The following is a 16810-nucleotide window of genomic DNA, read 5'->3' as shown; positions in this document are numbered from 1 at the left end:
AACATCCCATGCTGTAGCAGCATTTGTGGACGACCTCCTTTTATTATTGACTAACCCTGGAAAGGAAATTCCAGCAGTTTTGGGGTTATTTGAAAAATTTGGAGACATGTCAAACTTGAAAATAGATCTTGAGAAATCGGAGGCTATGAGTATGAATGTACAAAGCTCGAATCTCCAAGATATTAAATCAAAACTACCAATCAAATGGACCTCGAGCTATCTTAAATACATTCATTATTTACACTTTATTACACCCCGCTTATTAACACTGCGTTAGAACAGATTAGGTCATGAAAGGCGACTTTCGTCTCTTGGATGGGACGCAAAAATTTACTAAAAAGCTACATTTTTCCAAAGTTCAGTTAGGCCTCTTTCACACTTCAGTTTTTTACAATCAGTCACAATCCACCAGGTTTTGAAAAAAACAGATCCGCAATTTTTTTTTTGAGGATCCGTTTTTTTTCCCCATTGACTTCCATTATTGGCGGATTGTGACGGATTGCCGTCCGTTGCATCCGTTTTTTTTGCGGATCCGCCAAAAGTTGCTGTCCGTCACCATCCTCAAAGATTTCAAAACGGAGCTTGCAACGTTTTTTTTTCTCTGGCGGATCCTTCAGACACTGTTTTAACCCAAAATTCTTTCTGGGTGCCGGACAAAAAAAAATATTCTCTCTCTTTTTCCAGGCTGTGATTCCTTTAAAATTCTTCATTGGTCGGATCCGTCAAAAAAACGGACGGGTGCCATCCGTTGTCATCAGTACTACAACGGATCCGCCATCCGTCCTTTTGGCGGATTATGACTGATGCAAAAAACTGAAGTGTGAAAGAGGCCTTACATATCAAGAATGCTACCTATTAAAATACCTGACTCATTTTTTTCAAAGAGCAAGATCTATTTTTGGGAAATACATTTGGGGAGGCTTGAGGTCCCAGCTTAATTATAAAATACTTTCACTGCCTAGAACAAAAGGGGGTATGGGGGCTCCGGACCCACAAAAATATCATACAGCAGCGACATGGTCTTTGATGGTTGAATGGGCAAGAAATCACAAACACAAGCTATGGACAAAAATAGCAGATGACTCAATACTTGTCCCAATCTCTACCATACTCCATGCGCCCAAAGAATTTATTCGCAGATTAGAAATCCCTAATGCTGTCTCTAGAAATATAGTACATACTTGGATGAGGAATTCCACCCAATTAATGCCACTTCTGTCTCTTCCAGTTAGAGTAATGGATTTACCGGATCTATATTTAGACCAAACTAAAATTAAATCCAAGGAGACTTTACACTCGTTTAACGAAGGCATAGATAATATCCTAACAGAGGGCACACTACTCCCACTTCCAGACTTGGAAAATAAATTTCCAAAACACCACATTAATTTCCTCCACTAAAATAGCCTTAAAAAAGCCATTAGATCGTATTTACAAACTGGACTCCCAATCAGAGAACTAACGACTTTCGAGACATTAATAACCCAACATAAACAGGAGTCCTAGCAAAATTATATCAGAGTCTTCTTACAGACTCTGTACCTACTAAACAGGCCTACATATAAGCATGGGAGAAAGAATTTGATATTAAACTACAGGACTGGGAGGTTGAAAACATATACAAAAATACATTCGGCCCATCCAGATGTGTAAGAGTCCAAGAAAACTCGTATAAGATCATTGTAAGACGGTACAATACTCCTGTAGTGACACATGGTATCATAATGTACCCCCAACCTGCTGGAGATGCTCTTGGGATGATGGGACATTTCTGCATATTTGGTGGTCATGCAATAAAATAAAACCGTTTTGGGATAATGTTCTGAAAATTATAATTAAGTTGTGCAAACTACCAAAACCCCCTCATCCACGTCTCATCTTTTTAAACTGGTCTAGTGACATCTCTAAGATCAACCATAAAATTCACTGCTTCTATTCTTATTAGCAGCAGTCAAATTGCTTATAACCACGAAATGGCGTTCTCAAAACTGCCCAAGTGTTACTGAGTGGATCCAAAAAGTAGACCAGCTCTACTATATAGAAGAAATTGGAGCTTACACTCATTTCTCAAGAGACAAATTTGGGGTAATTTGGGCGCCATGGGTTTTATATAGAGAATCTGTTGAATATCTAAGGATAACAAACCAATAGTCCAAACTAATGAACTAGTGATGGTCAGGCCTACATTCTAGACCTCAGCAAGCTTCAACTGGGTATCAATGCCCTCTCTACTGAATCTCACTGAAATATAAGTCATTAATCGCCAACTCCATCATTCACCCCTGAATCTGGGGTTCCCCCTCCCCAACCCATACCCATTTCTCTGCTTTTTTCTTTCTATCTATATAAAGGTTTCATTTTCTGTTATATAGGTATGTACGCAGTGGATTATTATCCTATGTGCTAAAGTAGTAGGAAGAATATTGCCAAATTGCCTTGAAGTGAGGATATGTGACTTTTAACTTAATGAAACCTACCATGTAATTTGCTATGTCATATGGAAGGATACTGTTTTAATACTTTATGGTATTAATGTTCATACCATGTCCTGTTAATGTTCTAATTCTTTCAAAAACTCAATAAAAAGATGTTTAAAAGAAAGAAAACGGAAATAATGCAATAAAAACATACAATAAATAAATGTAATTTCTCCAATGTTTTTTGACATTTGTTTTTACAGTATTAATTTTGTGGTAAAACACAATGTTGGGGAAAAAAAATGCAGAAGTTAAAAACTTATAACAAAAAAAAAAAAAATAGATGACAAATATGAAGCAGTTTATCGTAAAAATAAAGAGGAAACAAACATCCAATTGATTTTTTTTTTTTAGAGCTGTTATAAAGTTCATGTCCAAAAAATTTTTTAAATAAAAATGTGCCTGGTCAGGAAGATGAAAAATAGTCCAGTCTTGAACTGGTTAATTAGCGGCTCTTGTTCAGATGTCAGAATTACAACATAATGCTGAAAACTGCTGCATGAACAGGTCACCGGTGATCACAAAGGGAGCGGTTTTGCCTCACACCAGTACCAGGTGCATTTTGCATATTCACCTCTGTGAGATGTAATCGTTGCCTTATGTACAGAACAAACTTCATTTGGAGTCATTTTACCTTTGTGTATGGTTTATTGGACACAGCAGATTTCGGAGTGCCGTCTATGTAACATTAAGTTCTCCCAAGATACAAAAATATTCAGTATTGAGAGTCCTCAGAGTCTGAATATTTTTCTACCTACTGGTTAACACGGTAACAAAGATATACATCTTTCCTGTCCCAAGATACAAAGTACTCTATAGTTTATGTTACAAGTTTTCTTTGGCTTTGATATAAAAGGTAAGGCAAGAAAAATGCTGCATTTCCATCGTCGGGCAGCAGGTTGAGGAAATCTTGAAGGTCAAGTTCCGTGGCGATAACATCTAGAGTTTCTAAAAAGAGACAAATCTAAAATTAATAAGAATTCTCACATCTGGTACAATGTCGTTTAGTGACAGCTCATTCCATGTAACAATGTCCTGATTCCAGAACTGCAAAAGTGGGCAAAGAGTGGCCCATGGGTGACATCTGAGCCTGTGTCTTTTCCTGTCTGGCACAGACAAAAAGAAGGAAACACTGCAATACTGCACCACACGGCACTCTTTCTCCTACATCGCCTTAAGTCTCAATTTCCAAGATATCTACATCCTCAGGTTGTGGATACAATGGTTGAAGAGGAGCTCCCTAATCCATGATTCAGCCTCTGCGACAGTGTCTCATTGCAGCAGGCCTGACAACGTCACTAGGTCGTGCCTGCAGTGCGGAGCCTCAGTCCAAACTCTACATAGACTGGAGTATAAATGAAACCACCAACGTACACACATGATGTATTTCATTACATAAACAAATCAGTGTGATGGATCATATTGTTAGACACACCAAAAAGCTAATATCAAAGAAACCAAAAAGAAGTGTACTAGTCCAAAATATTCATAAATATAAAATACTTTGTTAAAAATTCATAAACAAAATCATATACAGAAAAACACAGGAGAAAAAAAAAAAAGTCATAAGGGAATGATGGAACAAATGCGCAAAGTATGCTGCTGTAAGATGAAGGCTGCAACACCCCACTGGAAAAACAACCACAAGAGCTACAGTTAAGTCCATATATATTTGGACAGAGACAACATTTTTCTAATTTTGGTTCTAGACATTACCACAATGAATTTTAAACAAAACAATTCAGATGCAGCTGAAGTTCAGACAATCAGCTTTCATTTGAGGGTATCCACATTAAAATTGGATGAAGGGTTTAGGAGTTTCAGAAGCTCCTTAACATGTGCCACCCTGTTTTTAAAGGGACCAAAAGTAATTGGACAAATGACGCCAAGGCTATTTCATGGACAGGTGTGGGCCATCCCTTCGTTATGGCAAATATATGTTGTCTCTGTCCAAATATATATGGACCTAACTGTATGTAGTATATGTATATATATATCTCACAAAGGAGAAAATCTCAATACTGAAAAAGGAGCCCAATCTCATAGGTAACGATGACTAATGCAGGTGTCCACTCCACATCCATAAGTGATTGCTAATATGCTGGTGCAATATGTGGGCATATGGACAGCGTTACCTGTATATCCAAAAAAGGCTCAGCTACTGGCGGTGGTCCAGGGAGGTGTACGCGTCCACCCCAACGCGCGTTTCGGCCTTCGCCTTCGTCAGGGGGCACACGCACACTCTCCCACATGCAGCCTTTTATATTGACTACACTCAGAAATCAACCTATGTGAGCTGAAGGCCGTCATCTGCTCAAAAGAACCGCCCACCGGTAGTGATGTCAGCGTTACCAAGCAACATACACTGCACAGTGTTCAAAAAACAGGGCGTATAGTTTAGATATTGAATACATTTAAACACATATTCAAGGGGAACATATTAGTCCACAAGAATCACTCACTGGGCATATCATACATTCATTTATGGGCTGAAAGTCGTCATCTGCCCAATAAAAGGAACACCCACCGGTTAAAAATAAAGGGGTTAATTATTATTTGAAGGGGGCAATGTAGTGCTCCTGAAATGAATATTTCCCTCATGTTTACCCTATACAATTATGGAATGTTGCATCCTTTATTTGCATCAGGGGCTGCCTCTTAATATGTCTGCCAATTCATACACATATACTCCATCATGAAATCCCATGTCCTCTGGAGCTGGCCTCCCACATGTACGCACAAGCCGCCCGGGGACCTTGTTCCTTCCTGGTCCCCGACGTCCACACAGGGCCAGGTTCCAGCCCTGGGACGCCGGGGCCAGGCGGTGTCCTGGTTGCCGTGGCGCTGCGTGCGGCAGGCCTCCTTCCTGACAGACGTGGTGGGTGTTGCCAGAGTGTTATGCACGTCATCAATTGTGGGCGTAATTTCATGGAGGAACACAGCGTCCCCTTTGCAGGCTTATACTGTAATAAGAGATAACGTCTGAGATATTGTTGGGGCAATGAAGTTATGATATGCCCAATGGGTGGCCTTTTTGGACTAATATAATTGTTTAAATTTAGTTATTATTTAACTTACATGCCCGTCTTGTGAACGCTGTGCAGTATACGTTGCTTGGTAACGCTGACATCACTACCAGTGGGTGTTCCTTTTATTGGGCAGATGACGACTTTCAGCCCATAAATGAATGTATCATATGACCAGTGAGTGATTCTTGTGGATTAATATATTCCCCTTGAATATGTGTTTAAAGGGAATCTGTCACCCCTTTTTTGAGATATCATATAATGATATCATTCAATTGTGTGTCACATAAGGATTCTCTTAGTACTTTTGCTTCCCCCTGACCCCGCACCTTTCATGCATAAATACCATTTTTATATCGGTTCATATGTATGTAAACTGCCACGGTCCAGTCCGATGGGCGGGGCTTATTCAACTGCTCCCCCCTCCCTGTCTTGTTCTACACAAGAAGAAATGCGTAGAGCAAGACAGGGAGGGGGGAGCAGTTGAATAAGCCCCGCCCATCGGACCAGACAGCGGCAGTTTACATACATCTGAACCGATATAAAATGGTATTTATGCATGAAAGGTGCGGGGTCAGGGGGAAGCAAAAGTACTAAGAGAATCCTTATGTGACACACAATTGAATGATATCATTATACGATATCTCAAAAAAGGAGTGACAGATTCCCTTTAAATTTATTCAATATCTAAACTATACGCCCTGTTTTTTGAACACTGTGCAGTGTATGTTGCTTGGTAACGCTGACATCACCACCGGTGGGCGGTTCTTTTGAGCAGATGACGGCCTTCAGCTCACATAGGTTAATTTCTGAGTATAGTCAATATAAAAAGCTGCATGTGGGAGAGTGTGCGTGTGCCCCCTGACGAAGGCAAAGGCCGAAACGCGCGTTGGGGTGGACGCGTACACCTCTCTGGACCACCGCCAGTAGCTAAGCCTTTTTTGGATATACAGGTAACGCTGTCCATATGCCCACATATTGCACCAGCATATTAGCAATCACTTATGGATGTGGGGTGGACACCTGCATTAGTCATCGTTACCTATGAGATTGGGCTCCTTTTTCATTATTGAGATTTTCTCCTTTGTGAGATATATATACATATACTACATCGCTCTTGTGGTTGTTTTTCCAGTGGGGTGTTGCGTCCTTCATCTTACAGCAGCATACTTTGCACATTTGTTCCATCATAGACTGGAGCAGCGCATTGGGAAACAGGGTTAGATGAGTATGTTTATTTTATGTCAGTATGTCGTGTATGTGTGTGTGGGGGGGGGGGGAGTTGAGTATGAAGGTACATCTATACTTATATATATTTAAAGTGAATCTGTCACAGTGTTTTTCCTACTATTCTGAGAGCAGCTTAATGCACAAGACAAAGACCCCAATTTCAACGATGTATCCCTTACTGGGCTGCTTGCTGCAGTTTTGATAAAAATCAGTTTAAATCAGCAGGAGATGATTACTAGAGGACAAGTAAACCTGCTGCCATCTAGTCCTCCATATTCATGAGCTGTTTAATCCCACCCCCACCACTGATTGACAGCTTTATGCCTATGCACAGTGTACACAGAAAGCTGCCAATCAGTGGTGTGAATGGGGTCATACAAAGCTCAGCAGTCAGAGAACTGGTAGATCGGCAACAGATCACACTAACTCAACATTAAGTGATAGAAAAAATTATAAGCAGAATTAAATTTGGCCTTCCACAAGAGCCACAGTGTCTCACATGGCCCTTTTACAAAATGAATTGCCCAACCCTACAGTAGAGAAATCAGCTAAAAGCACTCTGTGATATAAATTGGAACCAGTCATCAGAAAAGGTTTCCTTCACTTTATAATTTTGAATATGCTACGGAAGGTAATAGAGTCAGAGCAAGAGTGCTAAGTAAATATACCATTTAAAAAGGACTTCAAAATGTACGGTAACCTCTTATGACTGAATGACAAGAGGATTATCAGATTGTAACATGTGCGGCATGTAACTGGTTACCTCTAGTCATGAGCAAGTATACTTGTTGCTTGGGTCTCCCTGAGCATGCTCGGGTATCCTCCGAGTATTTTGGCGTGCACGGAGATTTAGTTTTCGTCGCCTCAGCTACACGATTTGCGACTGCTAGACAGCTTGAATACATGTGTGGAATGCCTATTTGTTAGGGAACTCCCACATGTATTCAGCCTGTCTACTAGTCGCAAATCATGCAGCTGAGAGGAGGAAAACAATCTCCGAGCACGCCAAAATACTCGGAGGACACCCCAGCATGCTCGGGAAAACCCGAGGAATGATGCTACTCGCCCATCACTAGTTACCTCAATGTGTGGTGCAGTTTATGATTTGCCACACGGCATTTGTAAGTGACATTCCTGCCAAATCATATTTGTAGCTTAAAGCTCCAGCATCAAATGAAGATGACCTAACAAAGTAATAACTTTACCTTTTAAAGAAGAAATAAATACTTCATTAGTGTTTGCACTCTCACGAACTCTATTGCAGAGCTCAGGTAACAACTTGTTCCACCACAGGGCCTACAATTTAAAAGCAAAAAGAATAATCAAAGTACAAAGATCTCATCAGGAAATCTATTAAAATCAAGAGAAAAATTTGTCACAAAAAAACAAACAAAACAAAAAATCAGTAATAAAAGCAATACATGGATTTTTGTGAGTACTCACCGTAAAATCCTTTTCTCCGAGACGCTCATTGGGGGGACACAGAGACTGTGGGTGTATGCTACTGCCGTCTGGAGGCCGACACTAAGTATACAAAAACAAGTTAGCTCCTCCTCCGCCGCATACACCCTCGCCCCGATAGCAGGCGGAAACCAGTTTAGTGCAAAAGCAGTAGGAGAACGTAAAAGCGAATTAGCCTTACCGCAGAAAAACATATGTCTGAAAAAAGGACCACCCAACAATAAACCAAGAATTACACTAATCAAATAAACAAGAGCCAACTGGCTATCAGGGTGGGTGCTGTGTCCTCCAATGAGCGTCTCGGAGAAAAGGATTTTACGGTGAGTACTCACAAAAATCCATGTTTCTCCTTCGTCTCATTGGGGGACACAAAGACTGTGGGACGTCCTAAAGTAGTCCCTGGGTGGGAGCAACTCACCGATCCAAACAGCATTCCCCCTATTTAAAGGTGTGCCACTGCTGCCTGGAGAATTTTCCTACCCAGGCTCGCATCTGACGAAGCCTGAGTATGCACATTATAATGTTTCGAAAACGTGTGCAGGCTTGACCAGGTTGCCGCCTTGCATACTTGCTCTGCCGAAGCCTGGTGCCGAAGCGCCCAAGAGGCGCCCACTGCCCGAGTAGAGTGCACCCCAATACTTGTTGGAATCGGCGTGCCTCTAATACGGTAAGCCTCTTGAATAGTTAGGCGAATCCATCTGGCTATGGTCGACCGTGAGGCTGCGAGCCCCTGCCTGCGCCCTTAGGGAATCACAAACAACGAGTCTGTCTGGCGAAAAAGTGCTGTCCTTGACACATACCTCCTGAGGGCCCTTACTAGGTTCAACGTGTGGAGCGCCTTTTCCACTCTGTGTACTGGAGCTGGACAAAACGAAGGCAAAACAATGTCCTCATTAATATGGAAAGAGGACACAACCTTCGGCAGAAACGGCGGCGGTGGTCTAAGGACTACCCTATCTTTAAAAAAAAAGTCAGAAACGGAGCTCTACAAGATAGGGCTGCCAACTCCGAGACCCGCCTAATGGAAGTTATGGCTACCAAAAATACGACCTTTCTGGAAAGGTATGACAATGAGACTTCTTGCAATGGCTCAAAAGGAGTTTCCTGCAAGACACCCAGAACCAGGTTAAGGTCCCAAGCGTCTATGGGCGCCCTAAAGGGGGGCACCAAATGAGAGACCCCCTGAATGAATGTCTTGACCTGCATATTGGTAGCGATCTTTCGCTGGAAAAGGACAGACAAGGCCGATATCTGCCTCCTCAGGGAACTCGGGGCCAAACCTGCGTCTAGGCCTGACTGCAAAAAAGCCAGGATGTTGGGAACCGAGAAGGACAAAAGGCGCAACCCCGTGCTCTCGACACCAGAGAAAGAAAACCTTCCAAGTGTTATGATAAACCCTCGCCGAGGCCGGCTTCCGGGCGCTAACCATTGTAGCAACCACCTCATGCCCAAACCCCGCCTGGGTCAGAATCCAGGATTCAACGGCCATGCCGTCAAACACAGGGCCCCTAAGTTCAGGTGGCAGATCGGCCCCTGAGACAGTAAGTCTGGCCGTTCCGGTAGACGCCACGGCACGTCTGTGAGGAGCTGTACTAGATCCGCGTACCAAGCTCGATGGGGCCAGTAGAATTGCCGGGACCCTCTCTGTCTTGATCTTTCTGATTACCCTCGGGAGAAGCGGCAGAGAAGGAAACAGGTATGGGAGCCGAAACTGGTTCCATGGAAGGACCAATGCGTCCACTGCGATTGCTCGCGGGTCCTGGGACAGAGCGACAAACATGACCACTTTGGCGTTCTCCCTGGAGGCCATCAGATCCACGTCCGGAGTCCCCCACCGTTGGCAAATCTGCTGGAAGACCTCGGGGTGCAGGGACCATTCCCCGGCCACGACACCCTGCCGACTTAGGAAATCTGCTGCCCAATTTTCCACACCTGGTATGTGAACTGCTGAGATTACAGAGTGGTGCCTCTCGGCCCAACGGAGTACATGCTCTATCTCGCGCATGGCTGCCCTGCTGCGCGTGCCTCCCTGGTGATTCACGTACGCCACTGCCGTGGCGTTGTCTGACTGAACCCGGACTGGGTGTCCTGCTAGCCAGTGCTGAAAATGCTGCAATGCCAACCGCACTGCTCGAATCTCCAACAAGTTGATTGGGAGACGAGCTTCTTGGGGCGACCACTGCCCCTGGGCCGTGTGATGGCGAAACACCGCTCCCCAACCGAGAAGACTCGCGTCGGTCGTGATCACCAACCATTGGTCTGGGGGAAAGGGTTTCCCCTGAAGAAGAGAGGAGTCGCGCGTCCTCCACTGAAGTGCTCGTCGGACTTGAGAGGACAACCTGCACTGATGACCGAGGGAGAACGGACTCCTGTCCCAAGCTGTCAAGAGAGCGTGCTGCAGGGGACGAAGATGAAATTGAGCAAACGGAATCGCTTCTATTGCCGCTACCATCCTCCCTAGAACCCTCATCCCGTATCGAATAGTGTGAGGGCCTGGTTGTTGAAGACTCTGAACTCCCTGCCGGAGCACCCGAGCCTTGTCCTGAGGGAGAATTACCAACCCTCGGGAAGTGTCGAAAATCATCCCTAGGAATAGAATCCTCTGAGCTGGGGTAAGGGATGACTTCTTCCCGTTGATCAACCATCCTAGGCGAGATAGGGTATCCAGCGTGATGCTGACATTTTCCTCGCACGCTCGAAAAGACGGACCTTTTACTAAGAGGTCGTCTAAGTACGGCAAAACCATTATGCCCCGAGAATGAAGAATGGCCATGACGACCGCCATTACCTTCGTGAATATCCTGGGAGCCGTGGCTAACCCGAACGGCAGAGCCACAAATTGGAAATGCCGACCATCTATTGCAAACCGAAGGAACTTTTGATGCGGGGGAAAAATAGGGATGTGCAGGTAGGCATCCTGGACATCGATTGAGGCCAAATATTCTCCCTGCTCCATGGCCGATATCACTGACCGGAGGGATTCCATCCAAAAGTGCCTGACTCTGATGAACCTGTTCAGGAGCTTTAGGTCCAGAACCGGTCTCACTGTTCCGTCCTTCTTGGGGACCGCGAACAGATTGGAATAAAATCCCTGAGTCTTTTCGCCCTCTGGTACCGGGACAATGACCCCGTTGCATTGAAGACCCCTGATGGCCCCTAGCAACGCCTCTGCCCGGGATTGCGATTTGGGAAGCCGGGAAGGAAAAAATCGTCTTGGAGGATGTCCGATAAACTCTTTTGTACCCGGATGAGACTAATTCCGCCACCCATGCGTCGTGTGCCACCTTGACCCAGACGTGGCGGAACCTGAGCAGACGTCCGCCTACTCTGCTGTCTTCGGGTACCTGATGCCTCGAGTCATTTTGCTGAGGGCCGCTGGGACCTGGCCCCCCTTGACCTGGGCGGTCGGCCCCGCATCCTACCCAGCGGGTTGGCTTTATACGTGACCTGACGCTCTCTGTCTTGGTTGTAGCGAGCTGGGGCGGCAGAACTGGCTGCTCGAAAGCGCACCTGCGGTTGACGAAAAGGCAGTCTAATCTTCTGCTGTGGGAGAAAACTGCTCTTTCCCCCTGTGGCATCCAAAATGAGTTTGTCTAATCCCTCTCCAAATAGTCGGTTACCCTGATACGGCAGGGAAGTTAACGATTTCTTAGAAATTGAATCAGCCCGCCATAGCCTTAGCCACAAGGCTCTCCTAATGGCGATAGCGTTTGCTGCCGCTAGTGCCGCACAATTAGCCGCATCCAAGGATGCATTAATTAGATAGTCACCCGCCATTGCGATCTGATTTGCTATCTCAGACACCTCTATCGGCAAGTCTCTACCCTGTAGGACTCTATTCAAAGACTCTGACCATGACATCATGGCTTTGGCCACCCATGTTGCCGCAAATGAAGGCAAAAGCGCTGACCCCGATGCCTCATACACCGAGCATGCTAAACCTTCTATGAGCCGATCCGTGGGGTCCTTAATGGAAGAACCACTAGGCACTGACAACACTGATCTTGAGGCCAGGCGTGACACTGGGGGATCCACAATCGGAAATTCCGCCCATCTCTTACAGAGCTCTGGTGCAAACGGGTATCTCGTCTCTAGCATTCTTTGTCCCGAAAAACGCTTGTCTGGACGTTCCCTGTGCCGCTGCACATGTCCTCGAACTCTGGATGAGTGCTAAACACTATGTGGCCGCCTGGCCTTTTTAAAAGATATTTTATGCCCTGCGGTTAGGGAGACATCCTCCTCAATACCCAGAGTCTGATTGACAGCTTCAATGAGACTGTATACCGTTTCCCGACACCCCGGGTTATCCAAGTCCAAGGATTCCTGCATGTCCTCATCCGAACTCTGCTCGCTCCCAGAAAATGGTGACGGTGAGCGAGACGCCGCACTCACGGATGCCGAAGCACCGGAGGGGCCCGGAGACGCCATATGGGTTCTCTCCCTGTACGTCTGCTTAGAGAGAGTGCGGCCCCTGCAGGCCGGCGGCCCTTGTGAGGTGGATGAACCCAAACAGGCGAGCCGTCATCTCTACCCCTATCCGGGGCCTGAAGGGTCTCAATCGCCTTCGTAAGCGAAGCCATAGACCGAGAAAGTGGTAACGCCCATTCCAGGGGATCCGGACCTCTGGGCTCCGTTGGAGGGGAGGGCTCCTGGGCGCGTTCGGAACTACAGGCTTCACATAACTTAATAGACTGCGCTCGTGGGAACACAACCCCACAGGAAACGCATGCGGTATAAAAGGACGTGTGCTTTTTCCCTTTCCCAGACATACTGCTGAAAAAGGCCAATTTTCTCTCTCTCCCTTTTTTTTTTTCCCTAAGGCTTAAGGGAAAATGAGGAGAAGGAGGGTAACCTGCCCTAGTGTGGCTCCGGGACGGGGGTCGCACTTACCCGGCTCCTCGTGTCTCCCCGCGCTCCTGATCCTGAGAAGTGGTGAGTTCTCCTTCAATGGAAGTCTTCAAACAGAGGCTGGACAGACATCTGACTGGGATGATTTAGCGAATCCTGCTTTGAGCAGGGGGTTGGACCAGATGGCCCAGGAGGTCCCTTCCAACTCTACGATTCTATGATTCTGGCTGTTACTTCCTCTCTGGGTAGGCTGCGAATGCTGGCCTACCCTGTTCTGAAGTCGGGGCCTCAATTTTATCCAGCGCCCGCCCCGGAACTGGGGGCGGCGCCGGATATGACGTCACGTCGGGGGGCAGGCCTTCCCCCCTGCGGCCTAGGCCGAAGCCGCGGGCTAAATTTGGACACTGCCCGCCCGCCCATGGGCGCGCCATCCTGGTGATCCCGCCAGTACCCCCCTGAAGCGCTCTCCCTTCCACCGCTGGCATCTCCTCTGGCGCGGGATCTCCACGCATACAGGGCTACAGGTATGGGAGGAAGGAGGGAAGAGGAGGGGGAGAAGGGAGGACGGAGGGAAATGGCTGCTGATCACAGCCCTATGCAAACTCTGCGGCTCCAGCACCTGAGTTGCTGGGGCATACGGACTGCGCTGACCTGCTCTTTCCCTAAGCAGGCGCTAGCCTGGAGCCTCTCGCTGCCCAGGGGCCCTCCCCGCACATCCATACCTGCCCTGAGGTCATGAGGTATTCATCTGCGGACGGTGCAGGCACCCTAGCTCCGTCCGCCTTGTCTGGGCGAGGAGAAGGACCGTCCACCGCCATGAAGCACCGCCGTCATGCGTTGGTGGAGCAGTGGGGGCCGCACAGACTAGTCTTGTGCCTCTGTGCAAGCCCATGGTTTCGATACCTAGGGGTGGACAGGGCTAAGTCTGGCATAATGTCTCACGTCGCGGGAGAGGAAATGTGGAGGGACACTCGCACGTGGTCGCCCGTTGCTGGTTTGGGGAAATCGGATCCTTTCAATAGGATGCATGGCCCCCGTCTTATCTTTACAAAATAAAAAAGAAAAATAGATGTCTGGGGAAAAGTCCCAGAGATGTCCCTCGGTGCAGGAAAGGACACGCGGAGGCGATACTCGTGCGTGCTCGCCCGTTGATGGTTTGGGGAGATCGGACCTTTTCAATAGGGTCCGTCGCCCCTGTCTCCTCTTCATAGCGAGAGAAAAAAAATAGTGTGGAGAGATCCAGACTGCGTGTGCCTCCATCAGACACTAAGCAAAAACTGTTTTCCGCCCGCTATCGGGGCGAGGGTGTATGCGGCGGCGGAGGAGCTAACTTGTTTTTTTGTATACTTAGTGTCGGCCTCTAGACGGCAGTAGCATACACCCACAGTCTCTGTGTCCCCCAATGAGACGAAGGAGAAAAACCTGAAAAAACCCCAAAACATTTATATAAAGACAAAATTGGGAATCCTCTTTTAACATTGAGAAATCTGCCAGCTTTCATGTCATTCATCCATGAGTATTTAGGAGACTGAGTTACCTAATTGAAAAAGTAAGAAACATTTGTCTATCTCTTGAATAACAGGGGCAGTGCCACAGGATTTCATGGTAGCTAATGATCATATTTAGCAAGGGTACAAAGCTAGAGGTGTGTAAATAGGGTGTGTGACAAATATTTTAAGGAATTTTAAGAGTGAACAAAAAAGAATAATTTAATTTAGTATACTTCCAATAGATTCTGAAAAAGATGGTTGTGCCTAATAAACATGATTGCTTTGTACAAGGTGGTAAGTGCAAGCCTGGATGCTTGTCACCATGAGCTACAGTCAGCAGTGGGGGCCACAGGAATCAGGGTTAGGCCAAATTACTTTTAATCGCTTTTGGTGATGGAACAACACTTCGTAGGATTCTTAAATTCCGCTAGATTGAATAATATTACAGAAAAATAAGCTGGCCACATGGGCAAAAACACGGAAGATGAGGTTTAATGTTGGTAAATGTAGAACACCTAGGCCGGAGTAATTGTATGGGGTCGTACACATTCATTGGAAACATACTAGGGATTACAGAACAAGACGGACTTCTGTTCTGGTTGCCAGTAAGCCAAGAAGCAGCACTAAATGTCAAGCAGCAGCTGCAAAAGAAAAGATTCTTGTATGTATAAAAACTCTTGTAATTCCAATGTACTAGTACCCCTCTCTCTAATCATATTGTAAACCGATATAGGAAAGCTGAAGTCATTTCTTTTTTCAGGTTCTGGTTACATAGTGGCATCAATAAGCAATAAATCAAAGATTTTGCTTGATTTCATGAGACCCAATGATTTGTGTGCCATATACATATACAGCGGTGATAAAAGCAAATGATAGAGCAGCAAGGTGGCTCAGTGGTTAGAACTGTGTATTGGCTGCAGTACTGGGTTTAAATCCCATCAAGGACAACATCTGCAAGGAGCTTGTATGTTCTCCCCGTGGTTGCGTGGGTTTCCTCTGGGTTCTCCGATTTCCTCCCACACTCCAAAGACATAGCGATAGGGAATGTAGATTGTGAGCTCCAAAGAGAATAGTGGCGCTGATCTCTTTAAAACGCAGTGGAAATTAATCGCTATGCAAGTAAAATAGATAAAAACTAAATAGAGAGGATATATGCAATATCAGTGAAGAGGTTAACGTTCATGTACTGATGTGTAAGGCTCTTCATCTGATCCGTGATCCTACCTGGCTTCCATCTTTTATCTCATGGTGTGCATACAAGGTAACTGCTTCTGGACACCGATCTAGAAGTCTCTCTATGGAGCCCTCGTAATTGAGGAGCCGTGTTGCACAAATTATGTGAATGCTTAGATACGAATTGTTGCTGTCGGGTATGGAGTCCAGAAACGGAAGGAACGACACAATATCCAGTGAAGGGCCACACAGGAGAGACTGAATGAAAATGAAGACAAAATTAGAATAAAAAAAAAAAAAAAAGACAGGGTTTTATTTTTTTTCCCTACTCGGGATATAGCTCTAGTCCTACAGTCCAAAATATCAGTACTAGAAGTCCTTAGAACAGATTCAATAGTGAAGAGCAAGGAAGAAAAGGTACAAGAAAACAAAAGAGACATCAGTCTGCTCCCCGGTGTCATCCCTGTCTATTAGTGCAGTACCAGTAGGATGGGATTAACACTGAAGTGTTCTTCACCTACAAACAGATTAAGAAATACCTGCAATTTCACCAAGTCCCCACAGGCCGCACATGACGCAAGTTCTGAAGACATCATCTTTGTTATCCAAGGGCTGATCACGCCAAAATGGCTGCAGGAATTCCTCTGAAAAGACAGATTCAATGAGCTTTCTGTATAAGGGAAAGTGCAACAAAAGCAATCGGCAGGGTAAAAGGGTACAGACGGTAGGCACACGCGGTAGGCACACGCATGAATGGATCACAACACCTACCAGATCTTCTGGGCCTCGGAGAGATGTGACACACACGTGCTGTGGTTTGCAAATCCTGCGCACATAATGAGATGTTAGCTTGGACAGTACGTCCTGGAGTATGGATTCTGGAGGATACGAGGACAGAAGGGCTTCCCAAAAATCTACAAGTATTTGTGGTTTATCATCATCCTCTGGCTTGTTACATAAAGACTAGGGAAAAATAAATGACAATGAAAATTGATTTGCTCCCTGGAAAAAATGTTATCCTTACGCCGATCATAATAAATTATGTAAACTTGTTTTCCTACTAAGAAATTAGTGAATTATAAGGTTGTCTCAGGTCCATCCAGTG

The 16810-nt window shown here is 45.6% G+C and overlaps 1 protein-coding gene across 2 annotated transcripts in view; it reads right to left on the bottom strand.

Moving 5' to 3' along the window:
- Positions 1-3105: 3105 nt before the first annotated feature.
- The window catches only part of HPS3 (HPS3 biogenesis of lysosomal organelles complex 2 subunit 1), a 68490-nt gene continuing 54785 nt past the window's right edge, over positions 3106-16810 (bottom strand). For both annotated transcript variants that reach the window (XM_073581065.1, XM_073581066.1), the window contains 5 exons: positions 16477-16668; positions 16245-16349; positions 15757-15963; positions 7939-8029; positions 3106-3425 (listed from right to left, as the gene is read on the bottom strand). In XM_073581065.1, coding sequence (XP_073437166.1) covers positions 3298-3425; positions 7939-8029; positions 15757-15963; positions 16245-16349; positions 16477-16668 — 723 coding nt within the window. In that variant the 3' untranslated portion in view covers positions 3106-3297. The remainder of the gene's footprint in view (positions 3426-7938; positions 8030-15756; positions 15964-16244; positions 16350-16476; positions 16669-16810) is intronic.

The sequence above is a fragment of the Dendrobates tinctorius genome, unplaced genomic scaffold, assembly GCF_039654945.1.
Source record: "Dendrobates tinctorius isolate UK_male_01 unplaced genomic scaffold, ASM3965494v1 ptg000069l, whole genome shotgun sequence".
NCBI classification, from domain to species: domain Eukaryota; kingdom Metazoa; phylum Chordata; class Amphibia; order Anura; family Dendrobatidae; genus Dendrobates; species Dendrobates tinctorius.
Note: the sequence above shows the minus strand (reverse complement) of the source record. Positions and strands in the feature narration are given on the sequence as shown.